Raw genomic sequence first — 26299 nt, 5'->3', positions numbered from 1 at the left:
TTTAAAAAAGAGATTCTACTAATTTCATCAACTGAAACGAACATTTTTGTCCTCAAGGAGCTGCTCGAGCACCCGAGGGCCAACTACTTCATCTGCTGCCAGCATGTGAGACCATGAAGTGCTTTAGAAACAAGTGAAAATACTTGAAAGTCAATTTAAAATGCAGAATTTAAAGTTTTAGGTTCGTTCAGGGTCGTTTGAAGAAGTTTAGATGTACAACAGCAAACTTTTGACACATGAATTTTCTGTTTAATGTAGTCTGTTTACAAAAACAGAAGTAAAATTTCCAATCAGGGAATTAAAAACAGATCTCTGTACGTTTAAATTCAGTGCAGTGTACATATTTAAACTCTGCTGGTCTTCTTTTGCTTCCGTACCAAACGACAGAAACCTGTTTGACATCCCTTTGACGAGCTCTGAATGTGTTAATCTTTCACAGGCTGTGTTCCACTAATTACGTGTTCAGACTTGTACATTTACGCTTTGCTGCATCGTTTCTTACGCTTTCGTTTAATTTACAAGATTTTAAGAATTTTCTGGTTTTTTAAGGCTGGCTTTAATTTGTGATTTTATTTTATTTTTTAGAAACTACCTATGCCACAGACGGCATCGGTGCCTTACTGTTTTTCACTCAGCAACCTTGTGTCACAGTGTCTTAACGTACCTGTAAATGTATTTTTCTCCTGTACTTTGGACTGACTTTGATTTGTAAACTGTCTTATTAATTGACTTCTGATAGAGAATTTCTATGTGATGATATTGTTTAAAAAAAGAAACAAAAAAAACAAAGAAACATCATCATGGAAGAGTTTTTTTTTAATTGAATTGTGTGTTGCGTTTGAATCAATGTCCTAAAATTTGCCTTAAATTGCATTTCCACAAAATAACCAACAGGTGGAGCAACCATTGCATCCTGTTTCTTTTTTTTCTTTTCTTTTTTTTTTGTCAATGTTTGAACTTCACTTACTTTATAAACTTTTAACTCTCCTCCGTCAAATGTAAACCACCGAAATTTGCATGAATTCAAAATAAGCGTGGCAGTGTTGTTTCTCGAAATCAGACTGCCTGCAGCTCACGCGGAGAGGGGCTCACTTGTACAGTGGCATCTTTTGATGAACGTTTCTGCCCCACAGGCAAAGATATCATAGCTACACCCAAGTGTACATCTAAATACCTCCCTTTTGCAGAAATCCTAAAAATGGCACAGAAATGGAACGTTAAAAAAACCAAACACATCTTTAGGTGGATATCTATTACTCTACACCTAAATATGTTTGCACTTGTTGTACAAGAGTGTAATTAATTCCAGCTTCATTTTTATTGCACAGACAGACAACTTTAAAGCTGTCAGCCCTCCCCCCCTCTTGTCGGGGACTTTGCTGTGATGAAGTGACACCTCTGCTTTGTGTGATCCTGACACCCAGCAGTAGTTTGAGCTACATATAAAAAGAAGGTAAAGAGAGAGAAAACAAGATCAGAGATACAAGGTTTTCACAATTAACTGTGTTCCCCGACACGTTCCACAGCTGAACGCAGAACAAAGCGCTCTCAGGGAGAAACACTGGAAAATAAGATTCAGTGGCTGCTGTGGAATCAAAGGGGAAATGCATAACAGATGAGAGGGGTTTGCTCCCTCCCCTCTCTTTGTCGGTCACATCCCTGCAGAGCAGATCTTCCAACACACAACCTGTCTGAAAAAAAAAAAGCTGTTAGAATCCTTCAGGTGCTGTCGGAAATTATATTATTACAGCCAGAGGGCACGTGGACGTTTGAGAAAGTAAATGAAGTCAATGGTGTAGCCAATAAAAACAATAAGCAACTGCCAGGATGGCTGAGCAATAAGTAGTCCTGCAAAACAAACAAAAGAGGCATCAATTTACTGACATTAGTTAAACTTAACTGAAGCTGAAGGAGATTTTAGTAAGTAGAAGAGAAAGTAGTTCTTCAGGCAGATATGAACGAAAGCATCCAAGCTTACAAAAAGGCATTGCACACTGCTGCAGCACTTGGCTTCATTAACTATAATCCAAACACTGAGGTGATTTCATTTCTCCAGCGAGCAGCAACAGCCCTACAGAGTGTCTGCAGAATACCAACATTTGATGGCTCCAGGCAAAAGCCGAAGTACACGCTTTTTAGAGACCAGGGGATTATGTAAAGTGGTTAATAAAGAAAATATTAAGTAGATTAAGCAATACCCATTGTCTGCAACTTGGATTCAAATTATTCTCAACTACTGATTAACAGGTTTAAATTTGAGCCTGAGGGATGCTGGATTATTGGGGCCAAGGTGGATGTTTATGCTACATACAATATACTTATAAGGAAAGTAATGATTGTTTAGAAACTAGTCTCTAACTTGCACAATAATTAGCTAATATCTTCTTCTACCTTATCCTCTGAAAAACAAAAGCCATTCACAATATTTTTCAATGACGTATTTGTTTATTGAAGGAACTAAGAAAAGGAACTTGGGACACCGGCATCCTTGGACAGTATTTCAGAATCAGAATACTTTATTACAACATGTTACAGAATTTTACCCATGTGTCTGTCTTACACTGGTCAGATTATCCAATGAGCATTCTGGGCACAGAAAGCAGCACGTGAAATCTATGTTTTGGTGTTTTTATTACCAAAAGTATTTGCATATTTATATTTTCGTGTCATCCCATATACTGATGGAGTAAAAGGACTGAGACGAGGAATAAACAGCAACAGTAGCTACACATAATCCTGATGAAAAACAATAAAAAAGCACAAGCTGTTTCATTTTCCACTTAATAACAGATACTTTATAGTTTTGGTTCTGCCTTTACAACGGTCTTAATTCTTCATAGCATGGATTCAACAAGGTTCTGGAAACATTCTTCTCAGACTTTGGTCCATGTTCCCACGATAGCACGAACGAAAGCTGCAGCTGTGCTTCTGCTGTGTTCTGTGCTGGCAGGTGACACCTAGTGTGCTCTTCTGCAGCTCTAGTGCAGTCGCTTCAATGTTTTAGGATGTGTTATGTGTTCAGAGATGCTCTTCTGCATAACTTTGTTGTAACTTGTGGTTATCTGAGTTGCTGTTGCCTTCCTAGCAGCTCAAAGCAATCTGGCCATTTTCCTGTAACCTTTGGTATCTTCCAGAGAAGTGCTGCTCACTGGATATTTTCTTTCTCTGACCGTTTTCTGAAAACCTTAGAGATGACCGTGTTGGGAAATTACAGTAGATCAGCAGTTTCTGAAACACTCAGACCAGCCCATCTGGCACAAACAACCACGCCACGTTCAAACTCACTGAAATTACCTTTCTTCCACATTCTGATGGTGGCTTTGAACTTCTGCAGGTCGTCTCGACCACGTGGACATGACATTGGAATTGGCTGACTTTTAATTTGTACCCAGGGATCCCCCACATAACAACCTATCACGTGTTAATAAAAACGCTCTTCTGCGGGTGCTTTTTGCAAAAATAATATAAAATTAATCGACATACAATAACGCGGGCGCGATAAGTCACTCAGAACGGGAGAGTGGGGGAAGTTCCGAGCAGGCCGTGAACTCCTCAGCAGTACTGGTCGGGATGGAGCTGCGGCGCTGCTGCTGTTGTTTTCTCTCCGCCGCACGTTCATATTAACTGTCAACCGACGGGAGCAGCTCGGGACCCTCTGCGCGGAGAAGCACCGTGAATGGACTACCACAGAGAGAGCTGGGGCTCGCCTTTATCCCTCCGCCGAAGAGAAGACAAGAAAACATCAAATAAAACAGCTGCAGCATCTGTCAACCTTTGCAGTCTAGGAAAACGCGCGGGTGCAGTAAGAAAAACGGCGCGCGCTCACTGATTAGTATGTAGACAAGTCGCTAATTAACTGGTAATTACACAAGTAGTATTTAAACCCGCCTGTGCGCCTCGCGTGTCTGCCAGGAGTCTAAAATTAGACCGAGGCAGAGCCGCCGGAGGACGCGGTAGTATTTATTTAGTAGTTGGTTGTTGCTTTTTTCGTTTTTCATTAACGCACCTTGGATTCCTGCCGTTACTACAAAGCAAGTGTGGAGCCGAGGACGAGGTCCAACCAATTCAAGTCAGGTAAGATCATATCTGCTCGCTCTAACGTGTGAACGTGCTCAGGATCCCGGCGCTGGAAAGTAAAAGTAGGCTATTAAAATAAAGTAGTAAACGGTCTCAGTTCGTTTTTGAATCACTGCGCGGTCCTTGTTTTCAGTCTGCTTGTTAAACAGTAGCTTATGATTTTGTTTTAATGTGCTACATGTTAAGTTGTGAATGGAAAATGTTTATTGAAACTGTTTTTGTGCGTCCTCCTGATTTTACCGACCTGAGTAAACTGTTGGATAAACCTGATTTAGATCTTGCTACCTGCGGGACTAATGAGAATCGGGGCGCTCAATAGCTCACTGGTGTGACATGACAGACACCCAGGTCCTACACATTACGCAGGCTGACATAACCAGCCACCCTCCTGGCACCCATCCAGCCTCACTTCATTATTTTTGTGGCGACTGCTCTTGGCTGCAAATCCTGAAGTGGCGGTTGCCTGTATTACTGCTGCCTTCTGAAAGGACAGGCTTTTAGGCGATTTAGCTCAATCCTGATCTTCTGTTGTCTCCTTGATGTCATTTCTGTGCTTTCTCGGGCTTAGAGTCACAAGCATCCACTGCTCCCAGGGTGGACTATTAACACCCTGTTAGCCCCAGATGGGATTAAAAAATTTCAGCCTGGCATGCGTAATGGAGTGAAGGCAATAAATAAACACCATCTCCCTCCGCCTCTCTGTATCTGCTGTTTTGGTGAAATAAAGGCTTCGAGTGCAGCCGGCTGGTAATAGTGTTGGATGCGCTTCACCTCCTCTCGCTGCCAACAACATCCGGAGTCACTTGCCAGGAATTCCACCTTTGCTATTTGTTTCCCTTGGAGGGGGGTGAAAAGTGCTATGTGGAATATAGTGAAGCACGCAACAGGGAGAAACATCCAGGTCAGGCAGTACAGACGAGAGGCGTTGTAACAAGAGGAAGCGTCGGGGCTTCTGCAGCACGGTGGATGGCTTCTTGGCATCCAGCTCGGGCAAGTCCGATGCCAGATCCCTTCTCTTTGCTGCCTGCCAGAGCCCCTCCACCCCACCGTCTTTATCAAAAGCCTCACTGTGATTTCCCCCTTTCAGTTCTGTTGCTGAGCTATCAATCATATCTCGCTCTCAGCAGACTCTTCTGCTCATTAAGGATGTGAACCTGTAGGTAGCCTGCAGCCCCCCCAGCTATTCATCTCCCTCAGTGGGGCGCAGAGACTCACATCTGGAGCAGCATTGCAAAACATGGCTCTTAGCAGACATGTAGTGTACGCTTAAGGAGATTCAGCGCACTGGTGCCAAGCATAAAATTAACAAGTGTGCGGCTCATACACAAACCTGCACTGGTATGTAATTAGGCAGAAAAGCAGAAAAAGGATAGATGTAGTGGATTATAGAGACTCCACTGCAAAGGAAAGTCTGGAAAAATAATGCTGAAGGGACGTCAGTGGTGATGATAGCTGGCTGGCTTCACATCATCCCCTTTGTCCCTCTCTTTCCCTGCTCTGTTTTGTGTAAAAGGTCTCAGCCAAGACAAGTTGAGCTGCTTTAGTGAGTGTTTTTGTGTGTGTGTCAGGACCGCAGGGTGTAGCCCCAGACTTTTTTTTTTTTCCTCCCCCCCTCAGGCACAGCTTTCCCATCATGAATGCTCCTTTGTGCTCCAGAATGACACACAAGGACGGAGAGCAACTTCAGAGGAAAGGATAACGCAAGTTTGTTTCTGCACAATTAAGTGTAAAAATAGAGGAAGGTGTGACACGGCTCTCGCTTATAGCAAGGAGCTCACGGGCAGTATTTACAGCCCGAGATCCTGCGGCTCAAGAGGAATTTTCTCAAAGGTTTCTTTCAGTGCTTTAGTGTGGGTGTCTGGGGTGAATTTAGACCTGACAGAATTAATGCAACATGTACAAACACTGCTTCAAAATGCCTCGCATTCCAGAAAGGAAAAGTAGTTAATCACTTATCATAACTGCTAACACATGTGCAGTCTTGGAGGATTTCACTCCCATTTTTTTATTAGCTTAAAAAAAAAATCACCTTTGGTTTCATGCACAGGTTCAGAAGGAAGAAGCAAAGTGGATTTGTTATACTGTCATCTGACAATGTGGTGGCTTTTTCTTCTTTTCTTTTTTGTACACAAACACACGATGCCCTTGCTTGTCTTTAATGTGCGGCATGTCCACCTCTGGGAGCATCGGCAGTGACGTACTCACACACAACCCCGGCCCGTGAACCCTCACAGCCACAACAAGCCGTCCCCAGATAGTCCATAATGCAGCTTCCCTGTCACAACACATGTGTCACCGCTCAGCAAGAAGAGCGCCCGGTGAAAACCTCGAGGGCCCTGAACCCAGCTTAGTCACGCCACCGCGGCCAAGACGGCCCCTCTGATAGCTCCTGACAGGCTGCACGCTGGCACAAGCACAATCAAAGATGCAACGCAAAAGGAGAAAAAAGCAAAGAAAGAAAATACTAGCGTAAGAGCAGAGGAGGCAGTTACTTGGGGAGCTGCAGTTTTTGACCTTGAAACAAACACCAGACAGAAATCATTTTTGCTTTCTGTAGCTGCTCGATAGAAAACGTAAATCTGGACCAAATAAAAGCATAACTCCACTGCCTTAGAGTCTGCACAGCTCCAGCTCAGATGGTGGGAATTTTGCCTCATGCTGTATTTCAATTTTAATTGGGACATTCAGAGTAGCTGGACTTATTTGTGATTTTTTTTTTTTTGTATTGCCAGATGTGTACCACTGGTGAAATTCTGGTCATATATCAGTGTTTATTTGGGGGGGGTTCAGCTTGGTTTTGGCATTTATTAGCACACAGGAGTCCTTTTTGTAACCATAACTGACCATTTTAAAGTCGTCATTGCATTACTAATGAACATAACACCAAAAAACAGGAAAAAGCATCCAGTATCTGCCCACGTCAGTCGACAAGGCCAGCGATACGAGCCCTGTTGACATGTGTCTCGGGGCTTTTTTTAAATCTCTGAAAAAAACCTGTTGATTGACTTTTTGTTCACACCTCTGCAGCGTTTTGCTCTGATTTAGTCAGCATGGCTACTGCTTCTGTTTGACTGCGGTCCACTTCACTAGCAGGGGGCTAATTGCTTTCCATTTGAGTGTCTCAGTTTTGATTCATGGCTCACAGCGCCTTGTTGTTGCTATTCTGAAGGAGATCTTGATGTCATGAAAGCTATTATCTACTCTCTATCTGTTCCCTCTCGCTGCTTCACCCTCTGATGCCAGCACTCGCGCACACTATCCGCCCCCACTTCAACAGGCGCGTTGATGGGTCGTAGCTTCTCCATATTGAGAAGAAGTGGGCTGCGTGTTAGCTTACAGTTCTCAGTTAAAGTATGCTGATCACCCTCAGTTCATCCTCTCTCATAGACTTTATTAGTCATCCTGCCACTCTCTGCCAGCTGGTATTAACCTGCAGTACTTATTTTTTATGCAAAGTGTGTCAGCATCTAAATCTCTGTTTATATTTTACGTATTTTTATTAAATAACATTTGTTTTTTTAATGCATCGGGTATACTAATGATAGTGTTAAAAATAAACAAAATGCTAATAATAATAAAAAAACACATTGTGGGTATTTTATTATACTAAAGCAGGGATTTTATTCTGTTTCAATTGATTGATTAATAAGTTTTACTTTAAACTTTTCAGAATTTCCAAATAACCACAATTAGTCCAATATTTCCGACTGATTTTATGAACGGCCTCACAGATGGGATTATACTGGTTTTATTCATCCATTTTCTTCCTCTTACCCAGTTCAGGGTTGCTGAATTGGATAAGTGGGGGATGATAAACAGGATACACCCTGGATAGGTCACCAGTCTGGGATGAAGCTGGAAGCATGTTGGCTTTAAACTGGATAAAACAGCCACGCCAAAGGAGCTAATTAAAACAATCAGACGGTCACCACATTATAGCTGCTAGCTCAGACTTCCACACTGTTATTTGTTCCTCAATGGTTAACAGTGACCATACAATGTGAGGTGTTCACAGCACTATGTTCCCTTGTCCTGCATAATGAGAAATTCATTGTATACAGTTTTCCAGCCGCTTCTTCGTGCCAACGGGAGCCAGCTGAGGTGATGTGGGCATTGGGTCAGGGTGCCTTATGGGTGACTCCCTTTGAAGGTTTTCCATGAACAGCCGACTGGAGACTTTATTATTTATCTGGCCTCGGAACGCTTCAGAATCACCTGGGAGGAAGTGGAAAGTTTTGCTGGGGAGAAGGATGCCTCCAATATCCTGCTAGCCTGCGTCCAAAATGACCTGGCGTTGGATAAGTGGAAAATGATCGCTGACTCAAATACAACTCCAAGTTCTTTTAGTGGTCAATTATTTAGTGAGTTGAATTTTGAGGCAGACACGCTACTAAATTAACATTTTTAACATTACAACGGCAAAACAAGTCAACCCCAAAGCGATAGAAAGCCAGGATTTGTTGCATTCTTTTGTGTGTTTCGTGTATTAATCTGAGGAGCTCATTGCTTCACATATATTTGAGTTTATTCTCTAATTTTTTGTCTCGCTGTATCACTTTATGTACAGTTTGTTTCCGTTGCTCTTTGTCACATTTTCTGATTCACCAACTCTCAGCCTCGCACTTTGAAGGTGCTATTTTAACTCTGTGTTACACAAACAGGTGGGTGGAAATGCAGTTAATGAAGCGCAGAATCAGTGCAAGCAGCTGCATCCTTTTGGAATGACATTTATTGACTGTGTAAGCTCTCGTTAGTACACATTTCTGTATCCATATTATAGATGATGCTGTTTAAAGTTTTGAGTTGCCGAAAGGGTTTCTGGCTGCTTTTGTGCCACATTTAATTGTACTTTATTTGCATTTGCAGTCAGATGCACATTTCTAGAAGCTTTCAGTATTTGAAAGCCTCTCTAGTGAAAGCGAGACTGAGGATAGAAAAGACCACGTGTTGTATTGATGCATCTGGCCAGGTATCTCTAGACACAACAGGTACTCCACATGTGACAGGTTTCAGTGCCGCTGTCCCCGTCACATCACATCAGCATTCAGTGTCTGTGTGTGAGCAGAGGCAGCAGGCATCACACTATAAAGAAAAGCAAGGGAGCAGCGAAGGCAGTGCCGACACTCAACTTTTTCCTCTTCCTGCGAGATCCAAAGTGCCTGCCGTGAGATCACAGAGCTCTGAGGAAGCCTGCTGTTGAAACTCCCGTCAACGCAACCACAGGCAGCTCTTTCAGGGCTACACCCACTTATCTTCCCACTGTGGAGATGTGTCGCTTAGATTTGGTCCACCACACAAACTGCCAGCACACGCACGCACCTGCCTGTATCTGTGCAGGAGCAAGTACTGACACACACAAAGGCTGACAGTGACAGGAGCTGACGCTGTTGACAGTGAATTTTTAAAAGCCTTCTTTTTGCTTCATGCATATGCATAAGGTCAATATCAGTGTGCTTCTCAGGGCTTTATACCCGGGGCTTCCAGACGGTGTCCCACAGCAAGCCCACAGGTGTGCTATTATTACTGCAGAGGTACAAAAAAGCAATTAATACAATTTAAATGTACGATATTAGTCCCAACCAACATGGTGCCATACCAGCTGTAAAGGCACCTGAAAATGAAATATGAGAGAGAGTTTATCAGACAGTCAGCTCTTCTGAAGTAGACAAAGTGTTTTTAAAAGCAAAAAGAAATGTCGGTGTCATGCAAAAGGGCCCTCATCTGACATTAAAGTCGAGAACTGACGTCAGGTGACATAAAAGTTTTTTTAGGCAGATGTGTGTTGAAATTTTTTTTGCCCTTTGCTGTGCTTTGGGGCCAGAGAGTTTGATACCCACTGCTTTATAATGCATTGTATTAAATGCATTTCACTTCACCTTACTGGCATTCAGTGCCATCAAAGGAGCCCTTCAGTGACCGAGCACCTCAGAAAATACAGAACTCGTTCATTTTTGGACTTTATTATAGAAACTTTGATATATCCCAATTTGTATTTTAAACTTGAATAATAACAATTTAGTGTTACAGATTTTTCATCTTTTGGACAACAATTAAAATTAAAAAGGAATTAATTTACTCATTAAAAGAGAAGAAACTGCAGTTACATTGATGTTTCCACATTTTACATTATTGCTCGTATATCTCTGTGTCAAAGGTCATTTTTTTTTACCCAGAAGCACATAATCATGACCCCAGTGTTCACACTTATAATATTACCTACTTATCTAGAGCTATATGACATCTGCAGCAGGTTATTTTTTATTTTTTTATTAAGATTTGAGGACTGCAAACATAGTTGTTCCTTGTCAGAATTTGTTGAATTTGTGCTCTTGTTGCTCTGGCTGTGCATTTGTTGCAATGGAATATGGCAGAACAAAATCTTGCCGACACACTTGTGTCCTCTGCACAATTCCCTGTTGCACAATTTATCTGCTTGATTCTGCGTGGTTGTTACGTCGTGACACATCGCATGTTTGTGTGCGATGCTCTCAGGCCGTCCGGGATCTATTTTGATGCGAAAACCACAGACATCTTTTCCCTGCTATCTGCTCCCCTAAGGCTTGAAGTAAAAACCTGGCCAAAGAAACAGGGAGTAAACACTTAGCACACACACACACACACACACACACACACTGTTAAACACATGCTGGATTGATTAGCATTTTTGAGGCCGCAGAGAAAAATACTTTGAGAGAGAGCACAGAGTTTATTAGAGACATGCTTCAAAGCTTCTCAGAATCAGTGGACAAATAAAATCCCCCATGTTTGGCTGGTGCTCATTTTTTTTCTCTTAAATATTCCTAAAAACAGCAGCTGACAAGATGCAGACAACACGCTCTCATATATTAAAACACTGTGAGCTGAGGGTCCTGGTTTATCCACCTTAATGTCATAAATGCCTGTGACTACAGAGTGCCATGTTCAGCATAAAAACCTGCTGTGTGTGTGCGTGTGTGTGTGTGTGTAGATGCTGTGCAGCAGTTGCAAACAAAATGTGAAAACAAAAGCTGCTGGCAGTGGTACAGTGTTCACTTCTAAGGCATGTAGCTGCAGAAAAATGAAGAAGAAGATGAACACCGAAGTCCAGTAAAATCCAGCTGTTAACACCATCATAGTTGGAGGTGTACGTGTGACACCACTCACAAGGTTGTAGCTGTGGTTTCCAGTCAGGAGGGTCACAGTACAACAGGAGGTGTCACTCCAACATTCACGTCAAGAAAAACCAACTTCAGCTGCAGTTTTCTGCCTTTTTTTGTCACATACAGTCACCGGACACTTTTTTAGGTATACTTGCTCAGTTGCTTATTAACACAAATATCTAATCACATGGCAGCGACTCAGTGTACTTAGGCATGAAGACGACCTGCTGAAAATCACACCGAGCATTAGAATGAGATAGAAAGGTGATTAGACTTTAAACGTGGCATAGCTCTTGGTGGCAGATGGGCTGCTATTCCCATCTCTAGGGTTTACAGGGAACGTTTGACGTTCAGGGATAAAACATCTCATAGATGTCAGAGGTTAAAGAAAATGGCCAGATCACTTTCAGCTAATAGGAAGGCAACAGCAACTCAGATAACGCAACACAGACGAGCATCTCTGAGTGCAGAGCACATCAGCAGAAGAGCACACCAGAAGCCAATCCTGTCAGCCAAGAACAGCTCAGCTTCCAATTCTCACAGGTTCATTAAACTGGAGTCATGGATTTTTCAAATATTTGAAAAACACGATGCTGTGAGTCATATCTTCCTCGCGCACTTTGTGCTTCTTGGTACCAAAGGAGCCACTGAACGTTTTTTTTAAACATGACACCAGATCTCATCATAGGTGTTCAGCCGAAAAATCTGCACCCTGCTCAATCTTTTCCATTAAGAATTAAGAATATCCAGTACCAAGAGTCCAACCTCGTGCTAGCAAGGTGTACCTAAAAACGTGTATCGATAAATGGACACCTAAAATAACCAACATGAGCCATTTACATAGATAATGAGATGCAGATTATTAATGTATTACAGCAGCAGTTTGTAGGAACAGCAGGAACAATATGTATAGCGTACATATGAACACAAGAAGCGAGACATATCAGTAATTAGATAAATACAGTTTTTATGTAATATTAAATGCATTATATAGAAGCTTTATTTCTAGAACTGTTCAAGTTCTCCAATAAACCTGTCACGGTTCTGTTGTTTCAGGCTGTCGTGTCTCTTTGTCTGATCTCAGACCGACTCTGTGATGTTCCCATTGATGGGCTGCACTATGAAATGAATTTGACCTACTTAGCTTTACCTTGGGGGCTATCAAGGAATGTCAGGATTAATGAACTCTACGGCACTAAAACGATAATTAAGATACACGCTAACTAATGTGGCGCTTGTGCCCTTTCATGTAAAAGCAGTGGGGTTTGCTTCGCCTCCACTGCCGGTCACAGACGCATTTCTGCGTATTTCTCATGAGAAGGATCAAATGTAATCCATATCCAAAACAAATGTGAGAAATTTTTAAAATCTAATACAGGATGAAGGCAGAAGGAAAGCTGAGGAAAAAACACCAGATAAGTTCTGTTAATGTGTGTCATGGATTCATCTGTAATCCTCTCTATTGTTGGATTTTGTCACTTTTATTTAGGCCCAAAGAACAATAAAAAATCCCAGCTACAACTTATATTTCATAGGATGGTTTACTTGGGAAGTTTAACCTGACATTATAAAGTTTTGTAGTTTCGCTCTTAAGCTCTTCTCCTTGTGGCTGAAGATCACGATGTTAGCTGTACGTTTGCAGCCATGGTGCAGAATAAATTTGACACCCTAATAGTGTTGCATGATAAATGACTATCTAAGCATGCGAAGTGTCCAACACCTTTGCAGAATACTGTGATAACTGAATACCTCCATAGAAATGTGTGTGTCTGAGCACCGTGGTCAGCACTTGTGGTCCTTTCTTGGCTTCCCTTTCAAAATGTTTCAGGACACATCAAGCTGTGTGTGTCTGAGTGTGTGTTCGCCTGCCTGTCTCAACGCTGGAGGGAGGGAGTCAATCACAGCAGCAGAAATCATCCCTGCAGGCGATCTGTCTCCACTCATGACAAGGCTCCTAAGGCACTTATCTTTCGTTCCCTGACTCATACCATCTATCCCGCCCTCCCTCTGTCTCTTCCCCCCCTCAGTCTTCCTTCCTATTCTCTATCACTCTCTGTATCCCTCCCACGGTTTGTCTCGTGCCCTGGCACCGCAATTAACTTCTCATCATCAAAGAGTGTAATGAAAAAGAAGGCGAGATGGAGAGTCAGACAGAGTTAGGGAAGCTGCGAGAGAAGAAAGATAAGAGGGATGGAGCCAGAGGAGCTGTGACTGAACAGAGGTGAAGCACTCACACAATGCTAGCACACACTTGTGCGCACTCAGTTTTTTTTCTTCTGTTTTTTTGCCCCTGAAATGCACACATTCAGAAAAAGAACGGGAGGAAGAGCAGGATGATCTCCCACCCTAGGAGATTATTCTCTCCTCGTTCCCTGCTTTTATTCCTCAACCCTCCGTTTCTTCCTCCTTCTTCTTTTACAGACACACACACTTGTTCTCACTGCCTCCTCCTCCTCCCCCTCCTTTTCTTTGAAGAACAAGAAGTATTGCTGCACATGTAGGGAAGCTGCTCTGTCGGCATTCTCATTGTTTTTCTTCACCCCCTTGGTTCAGAGAGCTGTCAACTGTGACCGCTGTTGAAAGGATGTCAGCAAGAGACTGAGAGAGGGATTCAGGCGGAGAGGGTGGGGGGATGAAAGAGACGAGCGAAGGAGGGAGAGGGGATGTCGAGATGGAGGTCCCTACGGAGGGCAGAGGGAGTAATGGCATGCTTGTTTCTTTGTGCCCGAGCAAACGTTGCAACAGCAGCGGTAAGGGGAGGTGATGGAGGGAAAAATAGCTGAGGGCAAAAAAGCAGCTTGGGGTGGAGAGATGAGAGGGGCCAAAGCTGCTAATGAAGCATGGCACTAGCGCTCAATAACAGTGACATAATTGGCCTTAGTTGGTGGTCCTCAGGTGTGGAAACCCTCAGCAGTGAAATGCAGTTCACAGAAGTATGATTTGACTAATTTGACAGCATGTTAGAAAATGTGCATAATTCATAATGTAACATGGTGGATTATGACCAAAACCAGAATAGCTGAGTTGCAGGCTCCAGCGGGGAGTCAGAAGAAAACCCTCAAGCTCTTTCTGGCCTGTTCTCTGTCTGATTCCTCCACATGTGCCGACATTAAAATCTGCTTGCTGAATTTCCCCAACCACAGTACCACAGTCTGTGTGCCCGTTACCTCAAATTTAGGGCAAGTGTTTAAAATCATCACTTTCTCCTCCATATATAGTCAAAATTCACCAGCTGCTCCTCTAAGCCTATTTGTGTATGATGAAGATGGACAAAGCCACTGTGGTGTCACCCAAAATCCTGTTTTTAAAACCTCAAGCATCTTAGGGAGACTGCATCCATACTTGAACTAACAGAACCATAATTTACAAAATGAATATTAAGTAAGTTGCATTAAGTTGGCTTCAAACAAGAAGTTGAAATGATTAAGTAGGACAGCACTCTCCAAGTTTGTCTCCTTTAAGAGCTAACATGCTATGTTAACCTCTTGCAGTAAATGTCTTTGTTCATTTAGAGGCTGCAGGGAGTCCTTCATCTTATTTCTTCAGCTTCCCAGCCCTTTTTTTTCTTTTCAAATCAAATTTGTTCCCAAATGTTCAGCGATTGCTGGACTGATGTTGGTTGTTGGACGTCTCGCCCAACCTTATCGTCCTGACCTTATCTGTCTAGGATATATCCTGCCTCTTTCCCAGTGTCCCAGTGTCATCTCCCTCCAACCTTAAGTGGATAAGCAATTAAAAAAATGGGTGGATGTGTTTTCCTTACATACCTTTACAAATGTCACTTTTTCATTGTCATTTGTTCCACACAAAATATTTTGTCTACTATAATCATCTTTAGTTTTACATGTTTCTCCCATTTGTACACTTTAATGTACTTTATATACACTTTACCAATATCCAGTGTTCTCTTCTGCTTTTGCGTAGCATGACTATTGAAATCTTGAAACCTGTGACCGTTCATAACAGGCGGATCCAGCAGACAGGAGCACAGCCCGGGATAGAAGCTAAAGCCATGTGAACTGGTCAGCAGCAAAGTGGATTTTAGCTGCCTAAAAGAAAGCAATATTGGTCGAAGTGTGTGCTCTATTTAGTACATTTTAAAGCTAAACTGACAAAAACAGCACTTTAACCTCAAAAGAGACTGGTTGTGTCACTGTGTGACTTTTTTTTATTAGTTTGAAAGCAAAGCTGCAAAAAGTGACGCAGCTTTGTTGAAGAAGTGATTTATGAAAAGCCAAAGTACGAAAACATAAATGATATTGTCTAATTCTGCAGGTCTGAAAATATGTGATATGATGAGGAGAGACTATTGATCTTTGGTATTACTCCTGTCTTCTCAATGTTGGTCGATTCCAAAGAGTGTGTACTCTAACCGACTTTTAGATGTTTTCGCGTTTACCCATCGCGAGGCAGTGGACGTTTAAATGACCCTCTCTAGATCACAGCTTTGCAAAGAGGCTGAGTTTCATGCAGTGACAGTAATTCAGTGGATTGCCAAACACAGTTTTTTGGTTTGTTTTGTTCTCTCTTGATGTTTGCATTTACATTTTTCCATTGCAAGCTTAACCACTTGTTGTTCTTTTGTCTGTATCAGCTTAATTTCCTAAATATTCACTTCACTTTCATTGACCCCGCTGGCTATTTCTTCCGATGCTGCAGCTCGTGCAATCGCGGCGACGTGTAAATCCTGCCGTCATGAGGTCGTAGCTCACAGGGGGTCTTGTTCATGAGTGAGGATAAAATGGAGCATAAAATTAACTACATTGCCAGATTGTACTGCAGTGGTGTAGAAAAAAAATAGCACAAGACTGGCGATGTTGAGTTTTAAAGCATGTCTGCTGTATGCACGGCCGTTGTGTGTAATACATTACTCCCCGGGGACGAGTAGATTGGATTGGTGAGAGCAGCTCTGTCTGAGCTGATGTTTCGTTGGCTTTAGGTGTGCCTGATTAGTCAGTTAAAGGCAAACGCTAGAAAAGCTGCACAGAGAAATAAAACTGTTCAGCCAAGCAAAACTGGGAGCTTATTGAAGCGGACATTTTAATCAGCTACCCAACAGGGGTGAGGCTGAGATGGTGTCGCCTCAGTTTGGTCTGTCAGGATGGATTGTGGGCGATGATATCTGTTCGAGCGGGCAGGTGGAGGAGGGGCAGGAGAAGCTTTGAGGAGGAAAGGTGGTGACAAGGAGGTCCGGCAGCTGATAACTCAAACAGCTGGCTCTGCATTCTGCATGAAGGGGGGAAAATATCAACAGTGAACCAAATGACAGCCATTCACTGTGATCAAAAGAGCGATTCGGCATCTCTCTGCAGATTCACAGGATCACAGACAGATTTTGGCTGTCGGGCCACTCGGCATCTTCACAGTAGGGCTCTGTTTTCAGATTGAAAAAGCTCAGTTGGCAGGTTACTGCTGCTCGCTGCCAAGTAATATCTTGGTGTCTTAGCAGCGTCACTTCAGTTTCAAACGTAAGATGGTACAGAGTGAAATATTTTGTTCTGTTCACACTTAATTCAGCATTAATAAGAATCAAATAAGCGCAGTGCCTGTTGGAAACATGTTGTCAAATCGTATGCCCTGTGCTCCGGTCCTGCTGGCACCGCGCACGTCATCTCCTTCGCTTCCTAGATTATCATGTTGTTGACACAATCTTCCCAGTGTGATTTGATGTGTGGGATCCATTTCACCGAACAAATTGGTGTCAAACATCTCGCCAAGTCTCCTACCAACTAATCAATAGGGAATTCATGGTGTGAGTGGGTGTCATTTCTCCATCTGTCCCTCGCTTTACAGAACTGCGCATATAACGGAGCTGCCAACCATCTGCCAATTTTTAGCGCTCGCCATTATTGCCGTTCAGATGTGTCATGCAGCTCGAACAGAAGCTGGTTACTCCTCCACGCAAAATCAATGTATTTGGCAGCATCAGATAAACAGCTTGTTAACATTTACTGCGTCATTAGGGGAACATATGCAGAGCGCTTGTGAGATTTATGGAAACCGGTTCATTATTAACCGCTAATAGTGGATAAACCAAACTCAGTTTATCATTCTGTTTCCAAATACTGCGTAAGTTGATGTGATATCTTTATAAGTGGAGGCTGAGCTCGGTCGTTCTTTTATTCTGTTTATTCCAGACCTGATTAGGAGAGAGAGATGACCCTTGTTTTGTCCATGAATCCTTTCCTGGACCCAGAGGGAGACCCTCCGCTCTCCACTTACCAGCCCATATGGGAGTCGGAGCGCTGCACTAAGACCTGCCTGTCAAACCCCGCACCGCCATGCAGCTCCGAAGAACAATTCACTCCAGGTACACACAGACTGATGTTTGCACAGTTAAGTTGTTTATTCAAACTTGCACAATTAAAGTTGTTGAGTAAAACAAGCAGAGTTAAAACAGTTGTGTGGCCATGCTCGACCTTGTAATCTGAGCCATCTGCCCAAGCCTCATCAAGGCGACTTGCTCTCCAGGAACCAGAATGTAAGCATGCAGCGCTTCTTATGGGAGGTTGTAGCAGATGCTGTTGTGTTGAGCGGTCAGCTAATTAACATGGTAGCAGGCTGGCATGTGCTTCTTAGTTCCATTTTAATTTAGAGCCCACTCATAAGACAAAGACCCTGCAAAAGCTTCAAAAGATATGTTGGTATTTTAGTCTTGCATTATACAGATGTTTCAGCTAAAGTATTAACTCTGACTCCGACCTTTCTCTAACCCTGGTCTCTGAGGTTTTGTCCCCTGACTTCACCCCAAGAATAAAAAAATTTAGTCGGGGTCGCCTCACAAAGTTTCTGTGTCTCTCTTTGGCACTTCTGAAATCTTAACATGTATTTCAGTGTCTTAAACATCCCCATAGTGTGCACATTAATTTCAGTATAAAAATATTTCATTTATATTTGCTATTTTTGGCTTCTGCATAAACGCCTGCAGGGACAGTTTACCCCCAAATCAAATTGATCTGTTTTTGCCTCTGGCCTGTGGTGCTGTTTATAAATCTAGATTATTCAGGTGTGAGTCACGTAGTGTTGGAGATACAGAGATGTCTCTTTTCGCTCGCATACGAGGCAGATGACACTCAAGCTTGCAGTGCTTAAAGCGACCCAAAATACAGCAGCAGTGTCTCTTTGCAGAAATCACGAGACCTGATTACTCAAATAAATATATAACAAATCAGCTCCACAAACCTTGTTGTGAGTAGTTTTATGTATTTTAAAGGCAACTGCAAGGTTTGTGGATTTGTTTAGTAACCATGTCGTAGGTTCTAAAAAGAGACACCGCTGCTGACTCTTTCAAATGTACTTTTGGCATGATAGCACGTGCCAGCTGCGTCCAATATATTCAACAGAAGGTGGATATCTCTACTGTGGATTTCTACGAAACTGGGCACCTCACATGAAATAATCCAGCTGGATAAACAGCACGACAGGCTGGACTGGGAACTCTTCCTTTAAGGAGCAGGAGTCTAAATATTCTATATTCAGTCGGTGATTAATGTTAGCTAATGTCACGCAGTAATGGTGAAAACTTATAGTTCATCAGTGCAAATGATTAATGGTGATATTCTCTCTCCCTCTCTGCGCAGAGTCATCCTGCAGACGAGTTCCTGATCATATTTCAATGTCGAGGATCGCGTACTTCAAGAGGAAGTTTGTTGATGATGATGATGAGGCACCCTTTAGCTTCAGGACATACTGCCAGACTGTAAGTATTGGTACAAACACACTGAGACAGAATAAGTGGAAAGACTGTTGAAAAGTGAAGCGTTTAGTTTATTCCGAAACACTGTAAACTGTACAGTATCTATGCTGTTTAATGCAAATATTTTTAAGTCCAGCTATTTCCGTCTCTGTATTTTGTTACTAATTGAGGCAGGTCACTGACAGGTAGATCTAATTGAAAACTGTCCTTCAGGTTGCACCGGTTCTGGAGGAGCGTGCCCACGTGCTGCGCCTCTCCCTGGAGAAGATGCGATTCATTGACGACCCCGAGGCATTCCTCCGCCGCTCCGTTCTTGTTAACAACCTCCTTCGGCGTCTGCGAGCAGAGATCCTGCTCCAGAGCACTGACTGGTGCTTTCCGCCCAACCCAGCGTTTGCCTCTGGCCCTTGCATCCTGCCTCCCAGCACTAACCCCGCTCACCAGGCACTCCACAGAGCAGTGCCCGCCCGCATCTGCTTAGCGCCCCAAGCCGGGCCGCCCTTACGCAAACGTTTCCGAATGGTCCGTGGGGGACAGGGGGATCTCCGCCCTGACTGTACCCAGACATGCTGCTGCATCTACGCCGCCGCGGCCGCCGCAGGACACTACCTCCACCTCCCATTCTCCATGTACGACGCAGCGCTCTCCTGCTCGTCTGCACCGCACTCCTCCTCGTTTTTTCAGCTGGCCAGCCATAGTAAGTTAGGGCTGGCAGTGGCCGTGGATGATCGTGATGATGAGGATGACGATGTTGAGGAAGAGGAGGAAAATGAGGAGGAGGAAGAAGAGCGGGAGGAAGAGGAGGAGGACGAGGAAGACGATGATGAAAGAAGACAAGCGGGGCCTTCGGTCGATGTCGTTAGCAACAAATCAAGCCAGAAAAGTAGGACTAGGACCCTGCTGGGTGATGCACACGGGAGGACAGAGGACAGCTGCATGACAGATAGGGTGGAAGAAGAGGAGGGAGAGCAGGAGGAAGAAGAGGAGGAGGAGGAGGAGGAGGAGGAAGAAGGCGTGAGACAGTGCCAGTGGGACTGTACTGCAACAGAAAGAGGGCCACACAAGCTTAGCTTTTGGCATCGGAGGGCTCACAGACAATAATTCAATAGCATTCTAAGTCTCCTAAAAATGTAATGACGACGACAACTGTCTCATAACAGATTAAGGTGGAAGCTACCTACACTATAGAAATGCCAAGTCAGCTTTATTTTAATGGGTTATTATACTTCAGGGTACACAGACACAGCTGTCATTAGCATTAGTGAGATGAAGAAAAACAGCCTCTTCTTGGCCTCTGTTGGCACTGCACACATTTCTCAAACAATTATAAAGACCAAGGTCACATATGGCGGGGTCTTAGGTCCCCAAAGTGAAGTGAAGCTTGCTATTGCACTGTCTGCAAGACCATTTTCAAGCCCCACAGCACAAAGGAAAAGGTCTCAAATGGGGCTTTTTTATTGGTGCGACGGTCTCATTTCAGGACCCTAAACAAGCCTATGAAATAATGGGTTGTGGATCTGGGAGTGTGTGTTTGCTTCTGTGTGTGTGTTTGCAACATAATATGTAGCATTTAAAAAAAAACTTGATTCTGAGCTGTTGTTTTTATTAATAAATCGGGGTGGTGGGGGGGGTCACGCATAATCATGTGTGACTGCTGATTCTGACGCTGACTCAGGCTATGGCGCGCGACTGTGCTGCGGCGGCGGCACGATATCGTTTATTCTTCAGATTACTTTAAAACAACACAATCATGAACATTGTTAAATCACATTTTCAAAGTGCCTTAGTGTTTTTATAGATTCATGTATATGGCGTGTTTATGTATTTGTTCTTGTTTTTAACGTAGCTATCTTGCATTCCAAGCGACTGCGTTTGACTAAAACAGGACACGGGCATGTAGTTAAATGCAGGGATGTTAAAAAAATGTTCAACTAAATTTAGACACCTGAAAAGTGTTTTTGTTTTTTTTGTACTTTGGAATGCATGTTTTCTAGCACCTCCTCTTCTGACAAAGCACAAACGTTCTGCAAACTTTGAAGGAGCGATGTTTAAGCCTTTAAATGCTAAATGTTTAAGACCTCATTTATACTCGTCATATCCGACCAGAGAAGGTTTGTTGTTGGTTTACCAAAAATCACATGAATCTAAAAAACATAAAACTGGATCACACACTCTGAATTTAAAGATTTTGTTGACAGCATGATAATTAGATCCTGTAAATATATATAGAGCAATGTTGGTTTTGTTTGTTTTTTTTATGTTAAAGATTTCTGGTTGGTGGATTTGTTTCCTTTGCACAGATCCAGTTCTCCCATTTATGGTGTTTATGGTCAGCTGTATGACACACTAACTGCTAACACCTTCTGATTTAATCTCTTGAAAATAAAACAATAAGTATTTTCCAAAATGATGAACTGTGATTATGACTGAACTCTGAAAGTATGCCCATCCTCTCGAGAGTCACGTCTGTGTATGTGCCCTCAAGTTTTCTTGCGTCTTTGTGCATCGGAAATCAAGCACAATGTACTCAAAGCACATTGATTGGGGAGAAATATGTCAGGCCAATGTGAAATACATACACTTGATTCAAAACTAAGGACAGGCACTGCACCAAACCAGCTCTCACACTTAGGAGACTAATCGTGGGGGTCTTGTTTGTTGCTGTGTCTCGTTTGGGAATTCTGAGGATCAGAAACTGAAGCCAAAGCTGTTAAAAAAATGGACATAAAATATCCAGTTGTTATAATTTCCTTTTTCCCATGATAATAACCTTAAGGCCCAAAGGATTTGGATAGATACATTTACATTGTTAGGTAGAGTCACCCACATTCAACCGGAAAAAAAGGAATTTAAAACACCGAAACCCATTCTCTATCAGCGGTAATCTTAAAAATGGAAGACGGAGCAATGTTTTTGTGTGAATCGAGAACATGTAACTGCATTGTCTTATTAAAAATAACAAAAGAGCAAGCCTGCTCTGGTAATTTTGTGTGATGTTCTGTGACAAGTGTAAAGCTCAGTAAAAGAAATGTTGAAAAAACATCGCCGCCTCTTTTATTCTTTTTACATCACGCTGATCCTCGCAGCTTTTTTAAATACGACAATGCAGCGGGGGATGTGTGTGTGAGTTCCCGCTTATTGAATTGCTTCCCGTTCTGTCTGCTGTTCAGTGGAGTGCGGTGCCGCAGCACACCGCTCTTGCCAAATGTCTCTCAGGTGTCACTTTGCTGTTCAATTCATGTTAATTTTTTTGACATTACGCTCGGAGCAGTCACCTCCACACTTCTCCCTGCGCTCCCTGGCACACCTATTGTCCCTGCAATGCAACATTCACATAAAGCGTCTGCTTCCTTTAAACCCCACAGATAAGACAGGGACATTTTCAAAATATACACAACCACATTTGTGATTTTAAAAAAGCCTCCAGTACTTGCATATTTCTCTTTTCCATTTCTCTTGTTAAGCTTTAAGTTAAACATTCGTTAAATAGAGTAATGGCGCTTCATGTGTGTAGCCTCTAATTACTGGATTATTGCTAATGCTGTGCAGATTTTTCTATGACATTGCTACTGGTTGCTTGAAAGCAGCAAAGCCATTGTGGCTTAGAGTTTCCATGTGAGTGTGTGTCAGTAGGATGTAACAGTGTGAAGCTGGGAGGTTAAATCGCAGGTCTGAACATCTTGACAGCTCTGTTGCGAGGTGAGGATGGGAGATCATCTTTTCATGACACTTCTGCTGCAGGGGTGTTTGGATCCTGCTGCTCAGCCTGGCCCCATCCCTCTCTCTGCTTCCACTTCAGATCACTCACTGTTACCGTCTCATTTTACACTTTCTGTCATTGGACAGATAAATATTATTGCAAAAGAAACATACAAAACTGAAATCATTCCTAAAATAATGTTTTTATGTTGTATAAAGGAAAGCACACCTTCTTTAACTTGTAAGGTTTTACATATCAGAAGACAATGAAACCTGGTCATTATCAGGTCTTAAAATTAGGTAAATGCAACTTCAGTTGAACAAACTATATTACACCATGTGCTTATTTCATTTATTTACCTAAATCTATGCCAAACAGAAACAGTGTGTGAAAATATTAGAGCACTCTCACTGCTTCCAGAGCAATTAAGAGGACAAGTAACAGCAAATCAAATGCATTTGATTCATTGACCATTAATGCGAGCAACTCTGAAAACAGAGGTTTTGGCAGTTTGCCAGCCTGAAGCATTCAGGTGTGTTAACCTGGGAAAGGTTATAAGAGAATGTAAAGTCCATCATTTTGCAGGAGAAAGATTATTCACAAGTGGGAAACATTCTTGACAACTGCTAATCTTCCCAGGAGTGGACAAAAACACTGCCCAAGGTCAGCCTGCAAAACTGCAAAAAACCCAAGAGCTCCATCTCAGACTCTACAGACATGTTAAATGCTAAAGTTCATGAGAGTACACAGAGGAGCCCAAAGTGAAGCGAAACGTTTGGCAAAAACCAAACAGCCTATCAGCTCAAACACCTCAACCCAACTGTCAGCACGATGGGGAACAACTGATGATTTGGGCATGTTTTGTACCCATGGGACCCGAAGACCTTCCAGTCACCGAACTCCTCTGTATACCAAAGAATTCACTTGCGTCATAGCATTTCCTGGTTAGATTTCAGTGAAATGTCTTAAAGAATGGCCTTAGTCATGTTCAGACTCTCAGTCTGACTGAAATGGTGTAGGTCTCAGGAAGTAGAGCAGGTCACCTGCTGATCAGAAGGTTAGTGCTTCGATTCCTTGCTCCTCCTCCAGTCTGCATGGGCAAGATGGGCAAGATACTAATCCCAAGTTGCTCTCCGATGCATCCATCGGAGTATGAATGTGTCTGAATGTAGTTAGGAAGCACTAAGCATAGAAGAAAGTGCTTGGATGAATAGGTGTGATTGGGTGAATGTCGTATGTTGTTTAGAGCGCTTTGAGTACTCCGGGAGAGTAGGAAAGCCTTATATAAGAATCAGTCCATTTATGAGAGCCGTGCATGAGCTACAAAAAACAAATAATTCAAGTTGTTGCTACTAAAGTCGTTACTGATCTACTGAATGAAGATGTGTTTTTTTTCCCCCAAAGGACTGTATGTAACGTAAAATTACTTAATTATTAAATTTAGATAAGCTGTATTTAATTTTCAATCATTTATGGTTTTTAGATAACCATTGAAGCAATTTTTAGCTAACCTATTAAAATCATTTATCTTTAACTGACAGTTTACTAATTCTAATTACATGATTCATTCATTACTTTTAGCTATTTCAACAATTTTATCAAATCCCATTTTCCCATTTTCTCTTATTCCTTTATTTTCTCATACATGTGACTGGAAGTCATTATTTCACATGATACATGATACGCTGATAAATTATTTTCTTTCCAAACTCTTTGTTCTCACAACATTTTCTTATAAAACTCAACATTAGGAATTTGGACAAATCTCATATTAAAAAAAAAAAAACAATATCCAACTACTGTGTGTTTGTATGTGTGAATGCCACACTTACACTTTTGTCTACATACTAAGACAATTCTGTCTGTGTCCCTTTTCCAACCCCCCCTCCATGCCTAAGGCAAAGACGGGGACTTACCAAATACCACACTCATCCACGCACGCATAAACACAGACACATGAATATCGCCGGGCGAGTACTGAGGAGAGGGGAGCCGTCATTTGTCAACAAGGAACTTTGGCAGCTCACAGTTGCCATGGGAACTGTCTGTTGCCGAGGACTGGTTTTGCATCACAAGGTCCTCAAATTGGCTCCAAAGCCTCGGAGGTCCCACCCCTCCTCCACCCGGCTCACCTCCATCTCTCAGAGCTTCAAACATATTGTCAGGTTTTTCTTTTCTCCTCCGGTTTCTTTTTTCTTCTTGCTTTGCCGTCTGCTGCATTTCAATCCCCAGTCAAGTTTTCTAATTAGCAGGGACAGCGATAGATAGATAGATAGATAGATAGATAGATAGATAGATAGATAGATAGATAGATAGATAGATAGATAGATAGATAGATAGATAGATAGACTCTTACATATCAGGGATCCCTTTAAACCAACAACCACAATACACAGTTTAAAATAACAAGGACTACAGCAGTGATTTGCCCTCTGCAAGTGCTTACAGATTGTTATGCCTGAATTTTCATCCATGTCACCGCAGCTCAAGCCCAACAAGTCGATCCCCGTAGGATCAATTTGATTCAGCTTACATAACATCCACAGTTCTCTGGCTGTTGTTGATGTTTCTGGGTCTCTCCCTCCAGCATAATGCGCCTGCATTTCAGGGCTCAAAGAAGCTGTTGGTGTTTGATAAACACTTGTAATGTGTAGGATTGTCCTCAATCCTGGACTGTGAAGCACGTCCCCTTCACCACCCCAGTGGATATTTCACGGTGCCAAGACAAAGTTTGTAAGACAGAAGATGAAAGAATGGTTTTATTGGGTAGGAAACCTGACTTTGGAGATGGCTGGTCTCAGCTAACCATGTTTTCTTAGTGTTGTTCTGAATGGGGCAAACAAAGCTGATGCATGATAACACAGACTGGTGACAAAAGCTGTGCAGTGACACTGATTGGCTCATGAGGATACTTGAGATCTAATTAGCCTGTTTGAGTAGATTAAAGACTGTTTTGTTGCTTTGTAAATGATCATGCTTATTTGTTTAGATCTGGTTTAAAGAAAAGAAGAAACAAAACACTAGACAATACATTTTTATTTTCACATTACAAGCTTGCTGAGCTCCTCAAAAGGTCCTCAGTGACTAATGTTGAACTTTCAAAAACTGCAGTTCCTCTAATGACCACTTGGGGCTGGCTTCAGAAGCAAGTCAATCCACGTATTGTGCCATGTTAAAAGCCCCAACTGTAGAGCACAAATTAACATTTTACTGACTGGTAAAAAATATTGTTTTGATTTCTATTGCTAATTTCTGTATTTTTATCTAACGTGTCCCTTAAGGCTTAACATTATATATAATTGGATGCAAGGCCTAATTACTCTTTATCATGCTGCGGTAACACAAATATTTCCCTTGTGAGATCAATAAAGTATCCAACTATCTATGGCCTTTTTGTGTGATGTGTAGCTGTCTTGTGGACATAAGAGCTGCCCATTCGGTTTTCCAGTAGGGACTCTGCGCTCTAAGATCTTTAACTAATTTTATATTTGACCCAAGATAACATCATTTTCAATATTACACAGAAACACCTTGCTTTCCAACTACAAGGAGCATTGCAGTGGCCGAAACGGAAACTAAAAGATTCCCAAACAGCCCACAAACCAACTTTGTCATTTATTAGATTTATTAGATTCCCCTTGTGTTTTTGCCCCCTTGTTTAAGTCCCCCTCGCTCTTCATGTGTTTC

At 42.4% G+C, this 26299-nt stretch overlaps 1 protein-coding gene across 1 annotated transcript; it reads left to right on the top strand.

Moving 5' to 3' along the window:
• The first annotated feature begins 3103 nt into the window (after positions 1–3103).
• Positions 3104–21954, top strand: sertad4 (SERTA domain containing 4). Its single transcript, XM_040048907.1, has 4 exons — positions 3104–4074; positions 17354–17526; positions 18797–18915; positions 19126–21954. Exons 2-4 carry the CDS (start codon positions 17373–17375, stop codon positions 20011–20013), a joined length of 1161 nt encoding a protein of 386 aa, XP_039904841.1. The 5' UTR covers positions 3104–4074; positions 17354–17372; the 3' UTR covers positions 20014–21954.
• Positions 21955–26299: the final 4345 nt, after the last annotated feature.

The sequence above is a fragment of the Simochromis diagramma genome, unplaced genomic scaffold (genome assembly GCF_900408965.1).
Source record: "Simochromis diagramma unplaced genomic scaffold, fSimDia1.1 OVJJ01000305.1, whole genome shotgun sequence".
NCBI lineage: Eukaryota > Metazoa > Chordata > Actinopteri > Cichliformes > Cichlidae > Simochromis > Simochromis diagramma.
The sequence above is the reverse complement of the archived record's forward strand: the minus strand, read 5'-3'. Positions and strand labels throughout refer to the sequence as shown.

Coding starts and splice junctions, on each gene's coding strand:
- sertad4 (XM_040048907.1), top strand. CDS start 17,373: ATGACCCTTGTTTTGTCCATGAATCCTTTCCTGGACCCAGAGGGAGAC. Junction 17,527..18,796: donor CGAAGAACAATTCACTCCAG/GTACACACAGAC, acceptor CTCTCTGCGCAG/AGTCATCCTGCAGACGAGTT. Junction 18,916..19,125: donor TCAGGACATACTGCCAGACT/GTAAGTATTGGT, acceptor ACTGTCCTTCAG/GTTGCACCGGTTCTGGAGGA.